Source organism: Dermochelys coriacea, chromosome 8, assembly GCF_009764565.3.
Source record: "Dermochelys coriacea isolate rDerCor1 chromosome 8, rDerCor1.pri.v4, whole genome shotgun sequence".
Lineage (NCBI taxonomy): Eukaryota > Metazoa > Chordata > Testudines > Dermochelyidae > Dermochelys > Dermochelys coriacea.
This window is the reverse complement of record NC_050075.1, coordinates 1411960-1426083: the sequence shown is the minus strand read 5'-3', so window position 1 is coordinate 1426083 and position 14124 is coordinate 1411960. Positions and strand designations below refer to the sequence as shown.

The following is a 14124-nucleotide window of genomic DNA, read 5'->3' as shown; positions in this document are numbered from 1 at the left end:
ATACCAACAAACCCCTTTGTGGTCTGAAAACCACATGGACTTCAAGGATGTACAGCTGCGCCCCCACACAGGGGCACCCAGACACACGCACACGCAGAGACATGCATACACGCAGGGACCCACATTTGCCCACGCAGGGACCCACAGACACATACCCACACATACATGCAGGGACCCCATATGCCCACGCAGGGACACGCACATGCAGGGAGACACATATGCCCACGCAGGGACACCCAGACACATGCACACAGAGAGACACATACACGCAGGGACACGCACACGCAGGGACACCCAGACACATGCACACGCAGAGAGACACATACACGCAGGGACCCACATTTGCCCACACAGGGACATGCACACGCAGGGACACACACACACACGGACACACATATGCCCACACAGGGACACGCACACACAGGGACACACACACGCAGGGACCCCATATGCCCACGCAGCAACACGCATATGCAGGGACACGCACAGGCAGGACATGAATATTGCCCAGTGGTCTGGGTTTCTCAGGCAATTGGCTTGGTTTGTGGCCTGGACTCCAAGACCCCCCCCAACCCCCGCGCTTTATGTAGCCCGCTGGGCACCTGGCTCCTGGTACGGGATGAGCTGGGATCCCGTTGAGAACGGAGCACACGAGCCAGGGCTTGTCTACCAGGTCACTGCTGAGCCAAGGGGGAGCGGGAGGAACCCACCTTGACTGACTGGCAACATGAGAACAAAGGCCACAGGCGCCGTCCCGCTGGGCCCTGCCCTCACCCAGCTGGGCCGCTCCCTGGGTGCAGCGTCCACTCCCAGCTCTGGGCCAGTGGGTCGCTATGTCCAGGCAGCAAGCAGAGCCTGGGGGTCCGTTATTGGGCCTGGCAGCACTAGCCCTTCTGGCCACACAGGCCTGGCCCAGCCCCACTGTCCCTCCAGCTGCTTGGCTGTAAGCCATGAGTTCAGTTGGGGCTGGACTCCTGGGGGCCTCCTGAGACTCCCCCCAGGAAACCCAGCTGCTGGGACCCTGCACCTCCTGGTCTGGCGGTGGCAGACGCCGCTCCATGCACAGAGCAGGGGCTGGGCAGGTGCCATTTCACATGGCCCGAGGGCTATGGCCTGCAGCCGAGCTGCTCTCCTCTCCCTGGCTCTCGCTGGGGGCTCAGGGCTCAGCGCTTCCCCAGTCACAAGCCCTTTGGTAGGAGACAGTTGGGTGGCCTGAACCCTGCCACCAGGGCCTGTGCCATCTGCAGGCGCAGCTACGCGCTGTGTTCCTGCTGCTTAACACCCCTGGCACCGCCTCGGCACTCCCTGAGCGCCTGGGCAGTGGGCAGGAGTGGCCAGTGGGCTGGGCTGATCCAGGGCGGTTCCAGGGGCTGTTAAACCTGCAGCAGGGACACACCAGGCCTGCGTCTGGGAGCAGCCCTGTGCCACGTGGGGAGGACACCCGTCTGCAAAGATTTGAGCTCCGGTGAGGGTGGGAGTCGATGACAGCGGCTGGGCTGCGCTGCAGAGTCAGGGGGCCGGGGGCCTCTCAGGAACCGGAGCAAGGCTGGAGTTTGTCTCTCCAAACCACAGTCCAATACATGAGTGCTGGCAAAGCCATCCCGGGCCAGCCCAGCTCACCTCTGCCTCCAGACAGGGCACAGCCTGACTGCCAAGCTTCCACCACCTCCCCGGGGAGCCTGGCACAGCGGGCGCCTGGCTCAGGGGCCGGGGGGGAGGCAGGACTGCAGGTTTGCAGGGCAGCAGAGCGTGGCTGGTTCCAGCTGCCCAGGCTGACGGGAAGCTGTGGAGTTTCCCCAGAACGCACAAGGGGCAGCGGGACTCTCCAGCTCTGCCAGGGCTCAGCCCCGGGCACCGGGCAGTATCCGGGAGCCAGACCTTAGGACCTGGGCCGTAGGACATGAAGGTAGCCAGTGCTGTTTTGTGCTTTGGGAAACGCAGCTCGTGACCCAGGGGGAAGGCGAGGAGCTGGCCCCCTGCCAGACATGCTCCTGAGGGCTGGCCCGCAACTACCCCCACCCCTTCCGCGTTTCGTCTGGCCTTCCCATCACGAGCTTCACTGTACAAATCCCAGCCTCCACCCAGGGGTGCCCAGACATTGCCCAGCATCAGCCGCACCCTGAGCCCAGATCACAGCCAACCCCACCTGCAGACCAAGGTGCAGCATGTGGGGACTACGTGTCACAGCATGCAGTGCTCCATCTCAATGGAAGCAGACATTGCTGGGGGGAGCATTGCATGCTGGGGCCTGAAGTCTCTGCAGGCCACACCCTGCCCAGGCGTGCAGCTCGGGGAGGGGCCAGTCTGGCCAGTGTCTGGCCTGGGTGAGCAGGAGACCCTGGGGTCCAAGTGCCTGGAGCTGCTGAGACCCCAGCCCCCGGCACTGCCTGAGAAACCAGAGGGCATGGGCTGTGCTGCGTTCCCAGCCCGCCAGGGCGCAAGCGGTGGCCTCACTCCGCGGCGGGACCGGGCCGGGAGCAGCAGCGGGGCCGGCGCACGCTCTGCAGAAGGGCCCGGAGCATGCTGGGCTGCCGCTTGACTTCCCCCTTCTGCGGCACCCCCTTGATGGAGCTGGCCCGGGTGCTCTGCGGCGTCATCACCACCTGCCGGCCGTGCTCCTCAATCTGCTTCTCCAGGTGCTTCTGGATGGCCATGCCCAGCACCTCCACCTCCATGGCGGCACCGTACACCTCCCACGTCATCCCCTTCTCGTCCCAGCTGACTTCCCGGATGGGCTCGGGCGGCTCTTCCTGCGCCCCTTTCACGTGCACCTCGGGGTAGGGTGCCTGGGGAGACTTGGCCACCGGCGTCATGGGCCCCGTGGCCACAGACCTGGTCTCCAATGGGATGGAGACTTGCATCTCCGCGTCCTTCTTGGAGGGCTTCAGCTCCGGGCCCGGGCTCTTCAGGCCCGAGGGGCCTTGGCCCCGGCTGTGGAAGGTGAAGGCCGAGGACCCGTCCGGGGGGTTTATGGGGCTGATGGCCACAGACACCAGCGACACTCGGCTGCCGACCTGCGTCCCAGCGTCCTGAGTCCCGGCATCCTGCGGGGGAGGAGTGACCTCAAACGAGTAGGTCTTGGAGAGCAGCTCCACAGTCCGGGGCTCCTGAGCGGCCTCCTCCCCAGGCCCCACCTCCATCTCCATTGCTCCCCACTGCTCCTGAGCTGGGCTTCTCTCCGCAGTGCTCTGGGCTGGGCCGGCTCCCCCTCCGGCCTCAGCTGGAGCTGCCCGGCTCGCTCCTGATTTGATGGGAGCAGCAACAGAGGGGGCCACTGGCCCGGCTTTCTGGATGGAGAGAGGGGCAGGGGGACTGGTCTCCTTGGCTTGGCCTGATGGGGTTGGGCCTGCAGGCAGCCTTGCTCCCGGGCCTGACGCTGTTTCCGTTCCCGGGGTGGAGTCCTTGGTACCTTCCGGAGGAGAAGGAAGCGCCATGTCCCTGTTGCCCCCTGCCCCTGGGGCAGCCGGGGGTCCCAGCTGGGCCTTGGACTCTGCCAGAGATACAGGTGCTTTCCCACCAGCGTCTCCACAGGGTGTGCCCAGTCCGCCATCGGGCAGTGGCGCTGCGCCAGGGGCTCCCACGCTCCAGCGGGACACAGCTCCCTCGGAGGCCCCAGGCTGTTCTTGGCTTTGGTCCTGCAGGCACATGGGAGGCACCGGACCCAGCTCAGGACTGAGCGCGGTGGCTACGGCACCGTCTGGCTCAGGGTCTGTGTTGGCTGGTTCAAGAAATACGTGTTTCAGAGCGGCCAGAGCACTCACCGGGTCCCTGCTGTGCCCCTTGAGGCACGGCTCCGGCAGGAGGCGCGGAAACAGCGGCCCAGGGCTGGGCACGGCAGCGCCCTCCCCTGCTGGAGGGCCCTGGCGGGTGACAGAGCCGTGGGGCAATGCCAAGGGGCCCGAGCTCCGCTCGCCGTTCTGTCCCAAGCAGCTCACAGCCACATGTGTTCGCTCGTCCTGCTTTTCCAATGGCCCCGCTCCTGCGCCGGGGCCCTTGAGAGCCAAGGCCCAGCCGCCAGCCGCCGGCTCTGGCTCGGACTGCTGGGCCATGGCGGGGGCTTCAGCTCGGCTCTCTGTGCTGCCTTGGCTGCCAGGCTCGGGGCCGCTGGGCTCAGTGCCGCAGCAGTTCCTCATGGCCAGCGTGCTGGCCCCACAGCGGGAGTTGGGGAGGTAGCCGCTCGCCTGCTGGCGGCACGGAGAGCACCCGTCCTCAGCCGCCCCCTCCTGTGCGAGCAGCTGCAGGCTCTCTGGCTCCTTAGCGCTGCCCATGCCTTGGCCAGGGCTTGCCCATGCTATGCCACTGCCTGGCGCGCGAGGGTCTGAAAGAGAGACAACAGGAGGGTTACGCTGCAGCACTGGGCCGTGCTCCGTTCTGCACCACCTCCTCCGGCCGCCTGCAGCCCAGTCACCCGGCCCAGAGCCCACGGGCCTCCCACAGCCCATCTGCCGCTCCCCAGCCCTCCTCCCCGCTGCTCCTCCAGCTCTGGGGCCTCTCCGCTGCTGGGAGACCTGTCAGAGCAAATCGGCCCGAGGAGCCGGACTCTGCCCCAGAGAAGCAGGAGCTGTCTGTGCCCCACACGAGAATGGTGGGGCCCATGCTGTGCTCTGCACGGACAGGAAAGACAGAGTAGGGTGATGGGGAGCAGGACGCCCCAGCCCCGGGTTGTGCCAAGCGTCCACAAGGAGCAGCTAGAGCTGCGGCCACCACTCGCTGAACCGTGGCTGTCCTGCACTGGGCCCTGTATGGGGGAGAGCCGGTGTCTGTGCATGGGCATTCCCCCTCCGCCCCCATTCCAGGCTCCCCCTCCCCCCAGCCCTTTCCCCGTCATTCCAACCCCCCCCCTCCGCCGCTCCAGGCTCTCCCCGAGGGCAGAGCTTCAGCCTCAATGGGGCCCAAGACCAACCCAACGGGGTGACGCCCTCGGCTGCTCCCGACGCTTCCAGCCCATCTGTCCCGGTACAGACAGAGCCTCGGTGTCAGAGCCTGCGAGCACAAAATGCCTGACCAGCTCCAGGCCCGCGCCAGTCCCCCAGTTGACACGCAAATGAGGTGCGCTGCTGTGCGCACACATTTCCTAACGCCAGGTCCATAGAGGCGACGCGCCGGGCTGGGGTGGGAGTCGGTGGCCATGGCACGAGTGTGGGATGGTGCAATGGTCACATGAAACAGCAGCTCCAACAGACCCGCTCCCCCACCATAGAGGGGCAAGTCCTGTTCCCCACCCCAGCCCTGTGGGCATGCACACAGTATGTGGGGCCGTGCCCTGCGGGGCCACCTCCACCACGCCCTTTGCTATTGGGACGTTTGGTCTCCACCTGCTGCTCCCCAGCTGGCGCCTTGGTGCTCACGGGCAGCTCTGCCAACGGCGAAGGGAGGGGTCGCAACGACATCACAGCCCCTGATTCCAGCTTTTCTCTACGCGGCAACGCAGAGCTGAGGTCTGGGCTCTCGGAGCTAGGCAGGGCTTGTGGTGCCCGCGGAAGAGCAGGGAACGCTGGCCAGGCCTCCACGAGCCCCTCACTGCCCCCAGACCGAGCCGTGCCCAGGGGAGGAAGGCAGGAAAAGGAATCTCTGGCAGGCTGATGGAGGAGAAAGGGGGTGTTATTTGGAGCTGCCCTGAGGGCTGGGGTGTGAGACAGCCCCGTCCCCTCCCACTCAGAGCCCAGGCCAGGTGGCTGCAGAACGGACACCAGGGCAAACTGGTCCTGCAGCCTGACCCAGAGCCAAGCATCTGATCCCCCACACAGATCTCTGGGTCTCTCCTGGAGCCCAGCAGGTGAGCTCCTGTCCCTGATTTCACCCGCTGCCCTAGGCCCTGCCTGGTCCCAGCTACCCTCCATTGCTGAGGGCAAGGCACCCGCAGGGGCCCAGCTCCAGCCACCCCCGCGGCCCCTGCAGGCAACTGTGGATATTCAGCACCAGCACCACCCTTCTTGCCTGCTCGCTAGATCCATGGACCAAGCCCACACCTGGTGTAACTATGGAAGCCGACAGATTTACACCAGGTATTGATGTGGCCTCACACACCCAAAATCTCCTAGCAAGCAGGCCGATCTCGAGGCAGAAATTCTGTGACTTTAAACAACTTCTGCTGGGACAGGCTAGGGAGCAGGTCCCAGCCCAGATCCGGCCCCACCGTGCAATGAGGCTCCCCTAGGTTTCCAGGTGCACGCCGAGGGATGGGGACCCCTTATGGACACCAGCTAGTGGGGGCAGAGCTGCCCTGAGCAGCCTCCCCACTGATCAGCCCAGCCCAGCCGTTGCACGGGCCCCCTGCCCCGCCAGCACAGGGAATGGGGTGGGGCTGCACAGCCTTATCTGCTCCATAGCGAAACGCAATAGGGGACTTGCCCTGAATGCTCCCCCCACTCCCAGGAAGGAGGGATACCACCTCCAGCTTGCAGACTGGGCACTGAGAAAGGGGCCACCCCTGTGAGGCCAGTGCCCACCCTGGCGCCCAGAGGGAGCTGCACTGGCTAGCTGCCCTCCCCAGGAGTTGTGCCAGAACGTGTGCGGGGCCCAGAGGTGGGGTGGGGGGGCTGTGCATTCCAGCCTAGGCTGCCTGGGAGATCTGCTGGGTCAGCGTAGGTCTTGGGCCCCCTCCCCAGCCAGACACCCCCTCTGGAGGCTGCACCCTCCCTGCATGGCGGTGCGGGAGCTGGGGGGCAGATTCTGGCAGGACTCACGGGACAGGCTGGATGAGGGAGGTTGAGTGAGTTTTCCAAGTTAACATGGGGCAGAGCCCCCCCAGGCAGCTTTGGGGTGCACGGGCCTTGGGGGGATGTTGCACAGGGGGAAATCACCCCCGCAGAGCAGCATCAGCCACGCCAGCATTCGGAGTGGGCAGTGGTGCTGCAGGGCCCAGGGATGGGCACTTTCTGTGCCATCAGCTAGAGGCTCCCAGCTCCCGCGCTTCCACCAGCCCTCCCAGCTCCCCGGGTGCCCATGCAGCCCAGCGGCTGTCCAGCACTCACACTCCAGTGGGCACAGCTTGGTTTGGGAGCCAGGACCCGGCACTGCTACGTGCTGCCTGGCGACCCTGGGCCGCCGCCCTCTCTCTGTGCCCATTGGTGCAGTACCCAACTATGAGCAGCCCAGGCCCTGAGGGGCCAAGCAGCCATGAGCCCCTGTAGGGCATGGCCCTGTGCAGGCATCTCATGGGGGGCTGGTTGCATGCACCTCACTGTGTGTGTGAATGAGGGTGACACCATGTGTGGTTAGGGGAATGGGACACGACTGGTGCAGGGGATCCAAGCAGCTGGGGAATGGGCAGGCGGCAGGTACAGGGCTCTGTGTCGGGTAATGTGGGGGTTGGGGGCAGGTACAGGGGTCTGAACTGAGGGCAGCCTTGGGGCTGGGTCGGGGAGGCAGCAGATTAGGGGCAGGTGTAGGGATCTAGGCAGGGAGCACAGGGGTCAGGCTGCTGGAGCAGGTATGGAGTCAGGTACAGGGAGATGTAGGAGTTGGGCTGGTAGGGCAGGTATGGGGATCTGGGTTGGGGGCGGGCATGGGGGTCTGGGTCAGAGAGTGCAGGGGGCAGGTGTGGGGGTCTGGATCAAGGAGATGTAGGGGTTAGGCTGGGTTCAGGGGCAGGTACGGGGGTCTGGATCAGGGAGATGTGGGAGTTGGGCTAGTAGGAAAGGTACGGGAATCTGGGTTGGGGGGCTGTGATGAAGTGGGACTGTTCTTAATGTTTCCTCTGAATATTGTGGGGGTGCCTCAGTTTCCCCTATGCAGTTCTTAAGTATCTAGGGAGTGGGATAAGAGTGTATGATCATTGCAGAGCCCTAGAAGGCAGGTGGGTGCAGGGGTCTGGACACAGAGAATGGCCGACACCCTGTTTCCTGGCCACTGATGGCCTGGGCCCTTCCCCCCGCAAGGTGAGAGCTAAAGGGTTGGAGAACAAAAGGATCTGGTGCCCTCCTGGCCCGGGAAAGGGACAAAGCCCAAAGGAGCGGGGGCTGGAGAGAGTTTCAGTTTGGGGCTGGCTGGGGACATGGAGTGAAGTGCAGACGTGGTTGTCTGGCTCACTGCCCTGCAAAATGGACGCAACTGAGGGGTCCTGTTCTCTGCACCTACAAGCTCTGTGTTAGACCATGTTCCTGTCGTCTAATTAACCTTCTGTTTTACTGGCTGGCTGAGAGGCACATCTGACTGCGAAGTTGGGGGGCAGGATCCTCTGGCTTCCCCAGGACCCCGCCTGGGTGGACTGGCTGTGGGAAGCGCATGGAGGGGCAGAAGATGCTGAATGCTCCGAGGTCAGACCCAGGAAGGTGGAAGTTGTGTGAGCTGTGTGTCCTGCAGACAGGCTGCTCCCAGAGAGGAGACTTCCCCAGAGTCCTGACTGGCTTCATGGGGAGCAGTTCCAGACATCGCCCGGGGACTCCATGACAGGGGCAGGTATGGGGGGCTAGGTCAGAGAGTGCAGGGGGCAGGTCCAAGGGTCTGGGTTGGGGGGCAGGTACCGGGGTCTGAACCAGGAAGATGTAGGGGTTAGGCTGGGCTGGGGGGCAGGTATGGGGGTGTGGATCAGGGAAATGTAGGAGTTGGGCAGGTAGGGCAGGTATGGGATCTGGGCTGGGGGGTGGGCGCGGGGGTCTGGGTCAGGGAGACGTAGGGGTTTGCAGCTGTTGTTGTCCCCTCCTCATCGAGGTTCCTGGGCCCAAGGGCAAGAGGGCCCCAGCCCCAGCCCTGCCCTTCTGCCAGGGCCTGCACAGAGGGGGAAGCCTGGCATGCACCCCTAGGACTCAGCTGGTTGCATCACAGGCTCCTGTCGGCCAACGTGGCCTGGGCCCCAGGTCGCCCACCAGCAGCCCTGCGGTGGGAGGAGCGCAGGGCTGGTCAGTGGGCCCAGAGGATGGTGCCAGACCCTCTGACCTCTCCTTGGGGACAGTGCCAGCACAGGGAAGGGGCATGCTGTGCCCCGAAGCCTGGGACACCAGGCTGCCCGTGACAGAATCCACCCCTCCTACCAAGGAACGTCGGGGCATGAGACAGCGTCTGCCCAGCCAGCTGGGAAGCCCAAGAGAAGCTGGATCAGAGGTTGGCGGGGGAAGCCAGGCTCCCCGGGCCCTCGTGGGGTGCCCATCAGCTGGTGCTGGCCCCAGCCCTGGAGAGCAGCCCAGGCTCAGCGCCTGTGGAGTCCCCAGGGAGAACGGGACACAGCTGATCCCTGGGATGGCGGCTGAGCTGAGGCCGGCTGTGTGGCACGGTGCCCATCAATGTCCAGCTGTGTCTTCATCACATCCTCTGCCGTGCCACGGCCTCTGTCCCAAGGGCCGTAACCAACCCCTGCCACTGCCCGTCGCTACACCAAGCCCAGAGCCGCGTGGCACCAATCCCCAGGCTCCGAGATCCACCCTCTCACCCTGGTGCAATCCACGGACCTCCCTCAGGCTGCTCCCGAGTCTACCCACACAAGAGCAGACTCAGCCCCCGGCTCGAGAGTCCGGTCACCGGACAGCAACGGAACGGGGGCAGCTTCCTGACCCAGCTGGTTACACTGAAGTCAGTTACACCAGAGCTCTGTTTGGCCCAGCCGCGTGCTGAGGGAGGGGCAGGGGAGCCAGGTCCCAAAGCCCTTTCAGTTCTTGGCAGGCATGTGCTGAGGATCCGCTGCTCCCCCAGTGCCCCAGCCAGACTCTGTTACTGTTGGGACAAGTTCTCCAAAAGCCTCTGAACCTGCCCCTGCAAAAGCAAAGGCCAAGCCATGCAGGCACCAAGCCCCTGTCTTTGCACACCCAGCTGGGCATTGTGCTCACAACCAAGATATTCCTGCATGTGCACGAGGGTTTGTTTCCATGCGGAGGGGGTGCAAACGTGGCCTCTTCCAACAGCAGCTGCAGCTCCCGAGCCCGTGAGGCTCCCATGCCCCAGTGCCAAGCTAGGGGGCACTGTGCTGACTTTGAGCAGACAGCTAGCACCACGCTCCCGGGTACCTGTGGTCTTGGATCACCCAGCGCCCCTTGCAAGGGTAGGATCCTTAGTTCTGCTGTCCTGGCCAAACTCCTACTGGAGGTGGGCATTTCCCTACCTCCATTTCCCCCGCAGCACCACACACCGGGCATGGGATTCCTCCCCAGCTCCTGCCCCTTGCCGCTGGGCAGCACTGCTCTGTGCTGTCAGACAGCTGCAGGCTTCATCCTGCAGGCTCCATGGATCTCAGAGCAGAGTCTGCTGAGCACTGGCTGCTTCTTCCCACCTCCAGCTGCTCCACAAGAAAGAAGCTAAACATACATGGCTTTCCTACCGCGACTTCTGGCGATGACACATGGGAGGAGAAAGAGGAGTGATGGGAGAACACAGAGTGGAGCGGTCTGGTAACGGAGGACAGAGAGAGGGGGTGGGGAGCGGGGCAAGTGAGAACGGGGAGAGGGCAATGCAAAGGGGGAGGTGGGGGTCATGGGTGAGCAGAAGGGGGACAGGCCAGGTGAGGAGGTATTCATAAGAATGAATGACAAGTGAGGGTAATCCCTGCTCTCCGCGCCACCCTGCCAGCCCCTCCTCCAGGCAGTGCCCAGCCGTGCCGCATACAGGGAGTGATGGCCACACTTGTTTGTGGTGCATGGGTCAGTTTTCAGCTCTGAAGCTGTGCACCCCAGAGCCGTGCAAAGCCACACCCCAGAACCGTGCAAAGCCGCACCCCAGAGCTGTGCAAAGCCGGTGCAGTGCAGACAGAGAGGCCCTGTTCCCATGGATGCCTGCGGTGTAGCCCAGGTACTTGGGGCCAGCTTTCCTGCTTGGTGCAGGGCAGGGCGGGGGGGGGGTGCTGATGGCACATGCAGTGAGACCACATGCACCCCAGCTACGTTGGTGTTGCCCGGCTCTGAGTGAGTGAAACCGATCACTGCCAGCGCAGTGCCAGGCAGAACCCGCCCTCTTGTGCAAGTCCAGCTCTTCCGCCCAGGGCCAAGAGCAACCTGTCCTGCCTAGGGAAGGGGTTGTGACACGCTGCCAGAGCAGAGCGGTTCACCCCCACTGTGTTGGGGGCACAGGGAATCCGGCTGCAAGCAGGTGTGGGGGTCAGCATATATGGTGATGGAGCATGGCAGGGAAAGCTGCTCTCAAAGGGGTAAGATCTGGATGCGAGACAGCAGGGGCCTGCGGTGCATCACGTTCGCCAGCAACCCCGGGGCCTGCTACTCTCCTTCAGAGTCTGGGCAAATCCAGCGTCACCCACGCGCCGAACGACGATGGCTCGCTGGGAACTACAAAAGCAGCTCACGCCCCGGCCCCACCGTTCGCACCGGAGCCCTGATCTCCCCAGGGAAGGACCCCGGTACGAGGAAGTCAGAGCCACCGGCAGAGCATCGCATTCTGCTGAGTGAGGGAGCGACTGGACGGGAGGGACGCGGGAGCGAGCGGCAGAGAGCGTCCCCCAGCTCCTAGTTACCGGACGGCAGAGCAGCCAGGCGGTAGCAGCAAGGTTGCTATGGGACAAACACTCCAGGTTTAGACTATCTCCCAGCCTGTTTGCTGTGTCCCCCACGCCTCCCTCTCCAGGCCTGTCCCGCGGCAGGATCTCAGCTGCTCTGCTTAGCCACAGGGCTGGAGCTGGAGCGCGGCTGGTATTGGAGCTCTGGATCCTCGCCAGAGCAACGGGTGCACCAGTGGAAGGCGCTTTGCAAAGGCAGATCGCACCGCCCTGGCTGGGTAGGAGGCCCCGGGGGGAAAGGATGTGTCCCAGCACAGACCAGTGACTACACTAGAGTAGCCGCACAAGGTGCCCATGTACACTCCGGAACCCGCACGCAACCGGCACCTACGTTCCCACTCCCCTTCTCTGTCTGCTTCGGTGGGCGGTTAGGGCTCCCCAAGGAGTCAGCAGACACCAGGACAGTGAGCACCTCAGCACAGGGGCCTTGGACCTGCTGCCCTATGACCCTCAGCGTCAAGGGGCCTTAAAGGCAGCAAATTTCAGCATCCCCAGCTGGTGGAACAGCTGCATCCCCCACCACAGAACACAGGCCCAGAGCCTCCCGCCCTCTGTCGCCAGCAGCCACGGGCAACCTGAGTGTCCATCAGAGTAGACCAGAGGCTGCTCTAACGTATACCCCAAGTCAGGCAGGGCCCCAGCCAGGCCCAGAATACCAGGGGATGCAAAGGTGCCCACCCTCCTCATTTCTGGGTTGCGTTCACCTCAGCCAGGGCTCAGGATCAGGCCCCTCACCTTCCCCTGGGTCTGTAAAGTGCCCACTGCCCCTTGGATCCCTGCCCCAATGGAATCACTGGTGCAGCCTGCCCTGGGGCTTCGGGATAGGAATGGGGGCCGTGTATTTGCTGGTACGTGTTGTGTTCAAAGCCAACTTCACCAGGGGCAGGGAGGCAGCAGCTGTGTAGGAAAAGCAGCATCTCACATACACAGCCCACGTGAAGTGCTTTCCAGCATATTCAGGGTTTAGTTTGGTTCAACGGCTCCCAGCATCCCCACTCTAAAAACCGTTCCCGCGCCCTTGACCTAGTGCACCACCTGGTACCACTGCCCCTGCTGTAACCTCCATTCTCCACACACCACTGCCAGGGCCCCCGGGTACCCCGGGCAAGGGGCCTGCGAAAGCCACAGCCCAGCACTGAACGACTCCCTGGGGCGCTCAGCCCCACCTAACCCAGCTGCCCAGGCTGCTGCTGGCAGGGGATGGGAATCGGTCTGATCCAAGAGTCTCTCTCTGGTCGGTGCCTGTCTCCGGGAGGTGTTTGCTGGGCCTGGCATTGCCAAGCACAGACCCAGAGGAGCAATTGCCTTAAATATTCGCCAGGTACAAAATCCCAGGTTCACTGGCGCTTCCCCCAGGGCTAATACGTTCCTCTCTCGCCTTCCCAGGGTAGGAATCTGCCTTCAGCGAGGGTCCCCCTCCACACGCACACGCGTGTCACACATGTGCACACGCGCACCACACACGTGCACACGCGCTCTGAGCAAATCCTCCTCCAAGACCCCCGCCCTCAGCCCAAAGCCCGCTCTCACCCAACGGCCGGTGGACGGAGGCAGGCCAAGAGAGCCAGGGCAGGTGCCAATGGCGGGAGGCTGCGATCCTGGCCCGGAGAATAATAAGAAACGCGACGGGGGGCGGGGGGCTCTGCAGGATAAAAGATCGCGCCCAGCGCCTGTGCTGCGCGAAAGGAAGCCCTGGGGGAGGGGGCGGGGGCCGGGGCCGGGGCCGGCCGGGGCCGGTCTCGGTCTCCTCGGGATCCGACATCCCGGTGCCTCAGGGCTGGATCCCCCGGGCCGCAAACCCGGAGCACGCGCCCCACGACACACACCCAGCCCCCGGGTAGACACGGCAGCGCGCGCGCGCACACGCACCATCCGCTGCTGGCACATGGGCACCCCCCTCGCCCTGCCCAGCGCGCCCCCAAGCAGCCCCGCTCCGCGCCCCCAGGGCCAAGGCGCACACCGTGCCCCGGGATCCCGCACCCAGGCGCGGGGGGGGGGCGCTTCGCCAGCCCTGCCCCGGAGTCCCCCCCCCCGCGGCTCTGTCCCGGCACCGGGCTGAGCCCGGCCGGCCGGGGGCGCAACCGGTCCCCGCGCCCGGCACGAGGCGCCCCAGCGCCGGCCCTGCCCGGGGACCCCCCGCCGGGCGCGCACTGACCTGCGGGAGCCCCGGGGAGCCCCGGCCCCGCGTCCGGCTGGGGAGACGCGCCGCCCCGCACCGCTGTTCCCGGCGCTGCCGGCTTGTGCAGCTGGGAGCATGCGTGGGGGAGGCGGCGGATTTCGGGGAGAGGGGGCGGGCGCCGGCTCCCAGCAAAGCAGCGACGGGAGGAGGGGCCGGGGCGGACAGGGGGCAGCACGCTGGGCACAGGCGGGGGCACCTGCCCTGGGCTCGCCCGGCCCCTGTGGGCACCGAGCCCATTCCTGGGGTGCTGCCCCCTGGGAGCCCCCTGCCGGGTGGGTGGCTTGGTGCCAGCGGGCATCGCGAATCCAGGTTTCCTTGAAAGATCCCGAGCCCCTGCCACAGGCCAGTGGGGATGTGCCCCAGGACTCGGCAAACGGAGTCAGGGCCCAGGCTGTGCCCGGCCCGTGGGACTCCAGGGCTAGGCAGGTGGCTTCAGCATCCAAGCCCGTGAGCGGTCAGCAGCCATCCCCACCCCACACATCCCCAGGCCACGCCGGAGCTAGGCCGGGCA

The 14124-nt window shown here is 64.9% G+C and overlaps 1 protein-coding gene across 1 annotated transcript; it reads right to left on the bottom strand.

Moving 5' to 3' along the window:
• Positions 1–2441: 2441 nt before the first annotated feature.
• GPRIN1 (G protein regulated inducer of neurite outgrowth 1) lies at positions 2442–13911 on the bottom strand. Its single transcript, XM_038412695.2, has 2 exons — positions 13590–13911; positions 2442–4318 (listed from the first exon to the last, which is right to left on the bottom strand). Exons 1-2 carry the CDS (start codon positions 13909–13911, stop codon positions 2451–2453), a joined length of 2190 nt encoding a protein of 729 aa, XP_038268623.1. The 3' UTR covers positions 2442–2450.
• Positions 13912–14124: the final 213 nt, after the last annotated feature.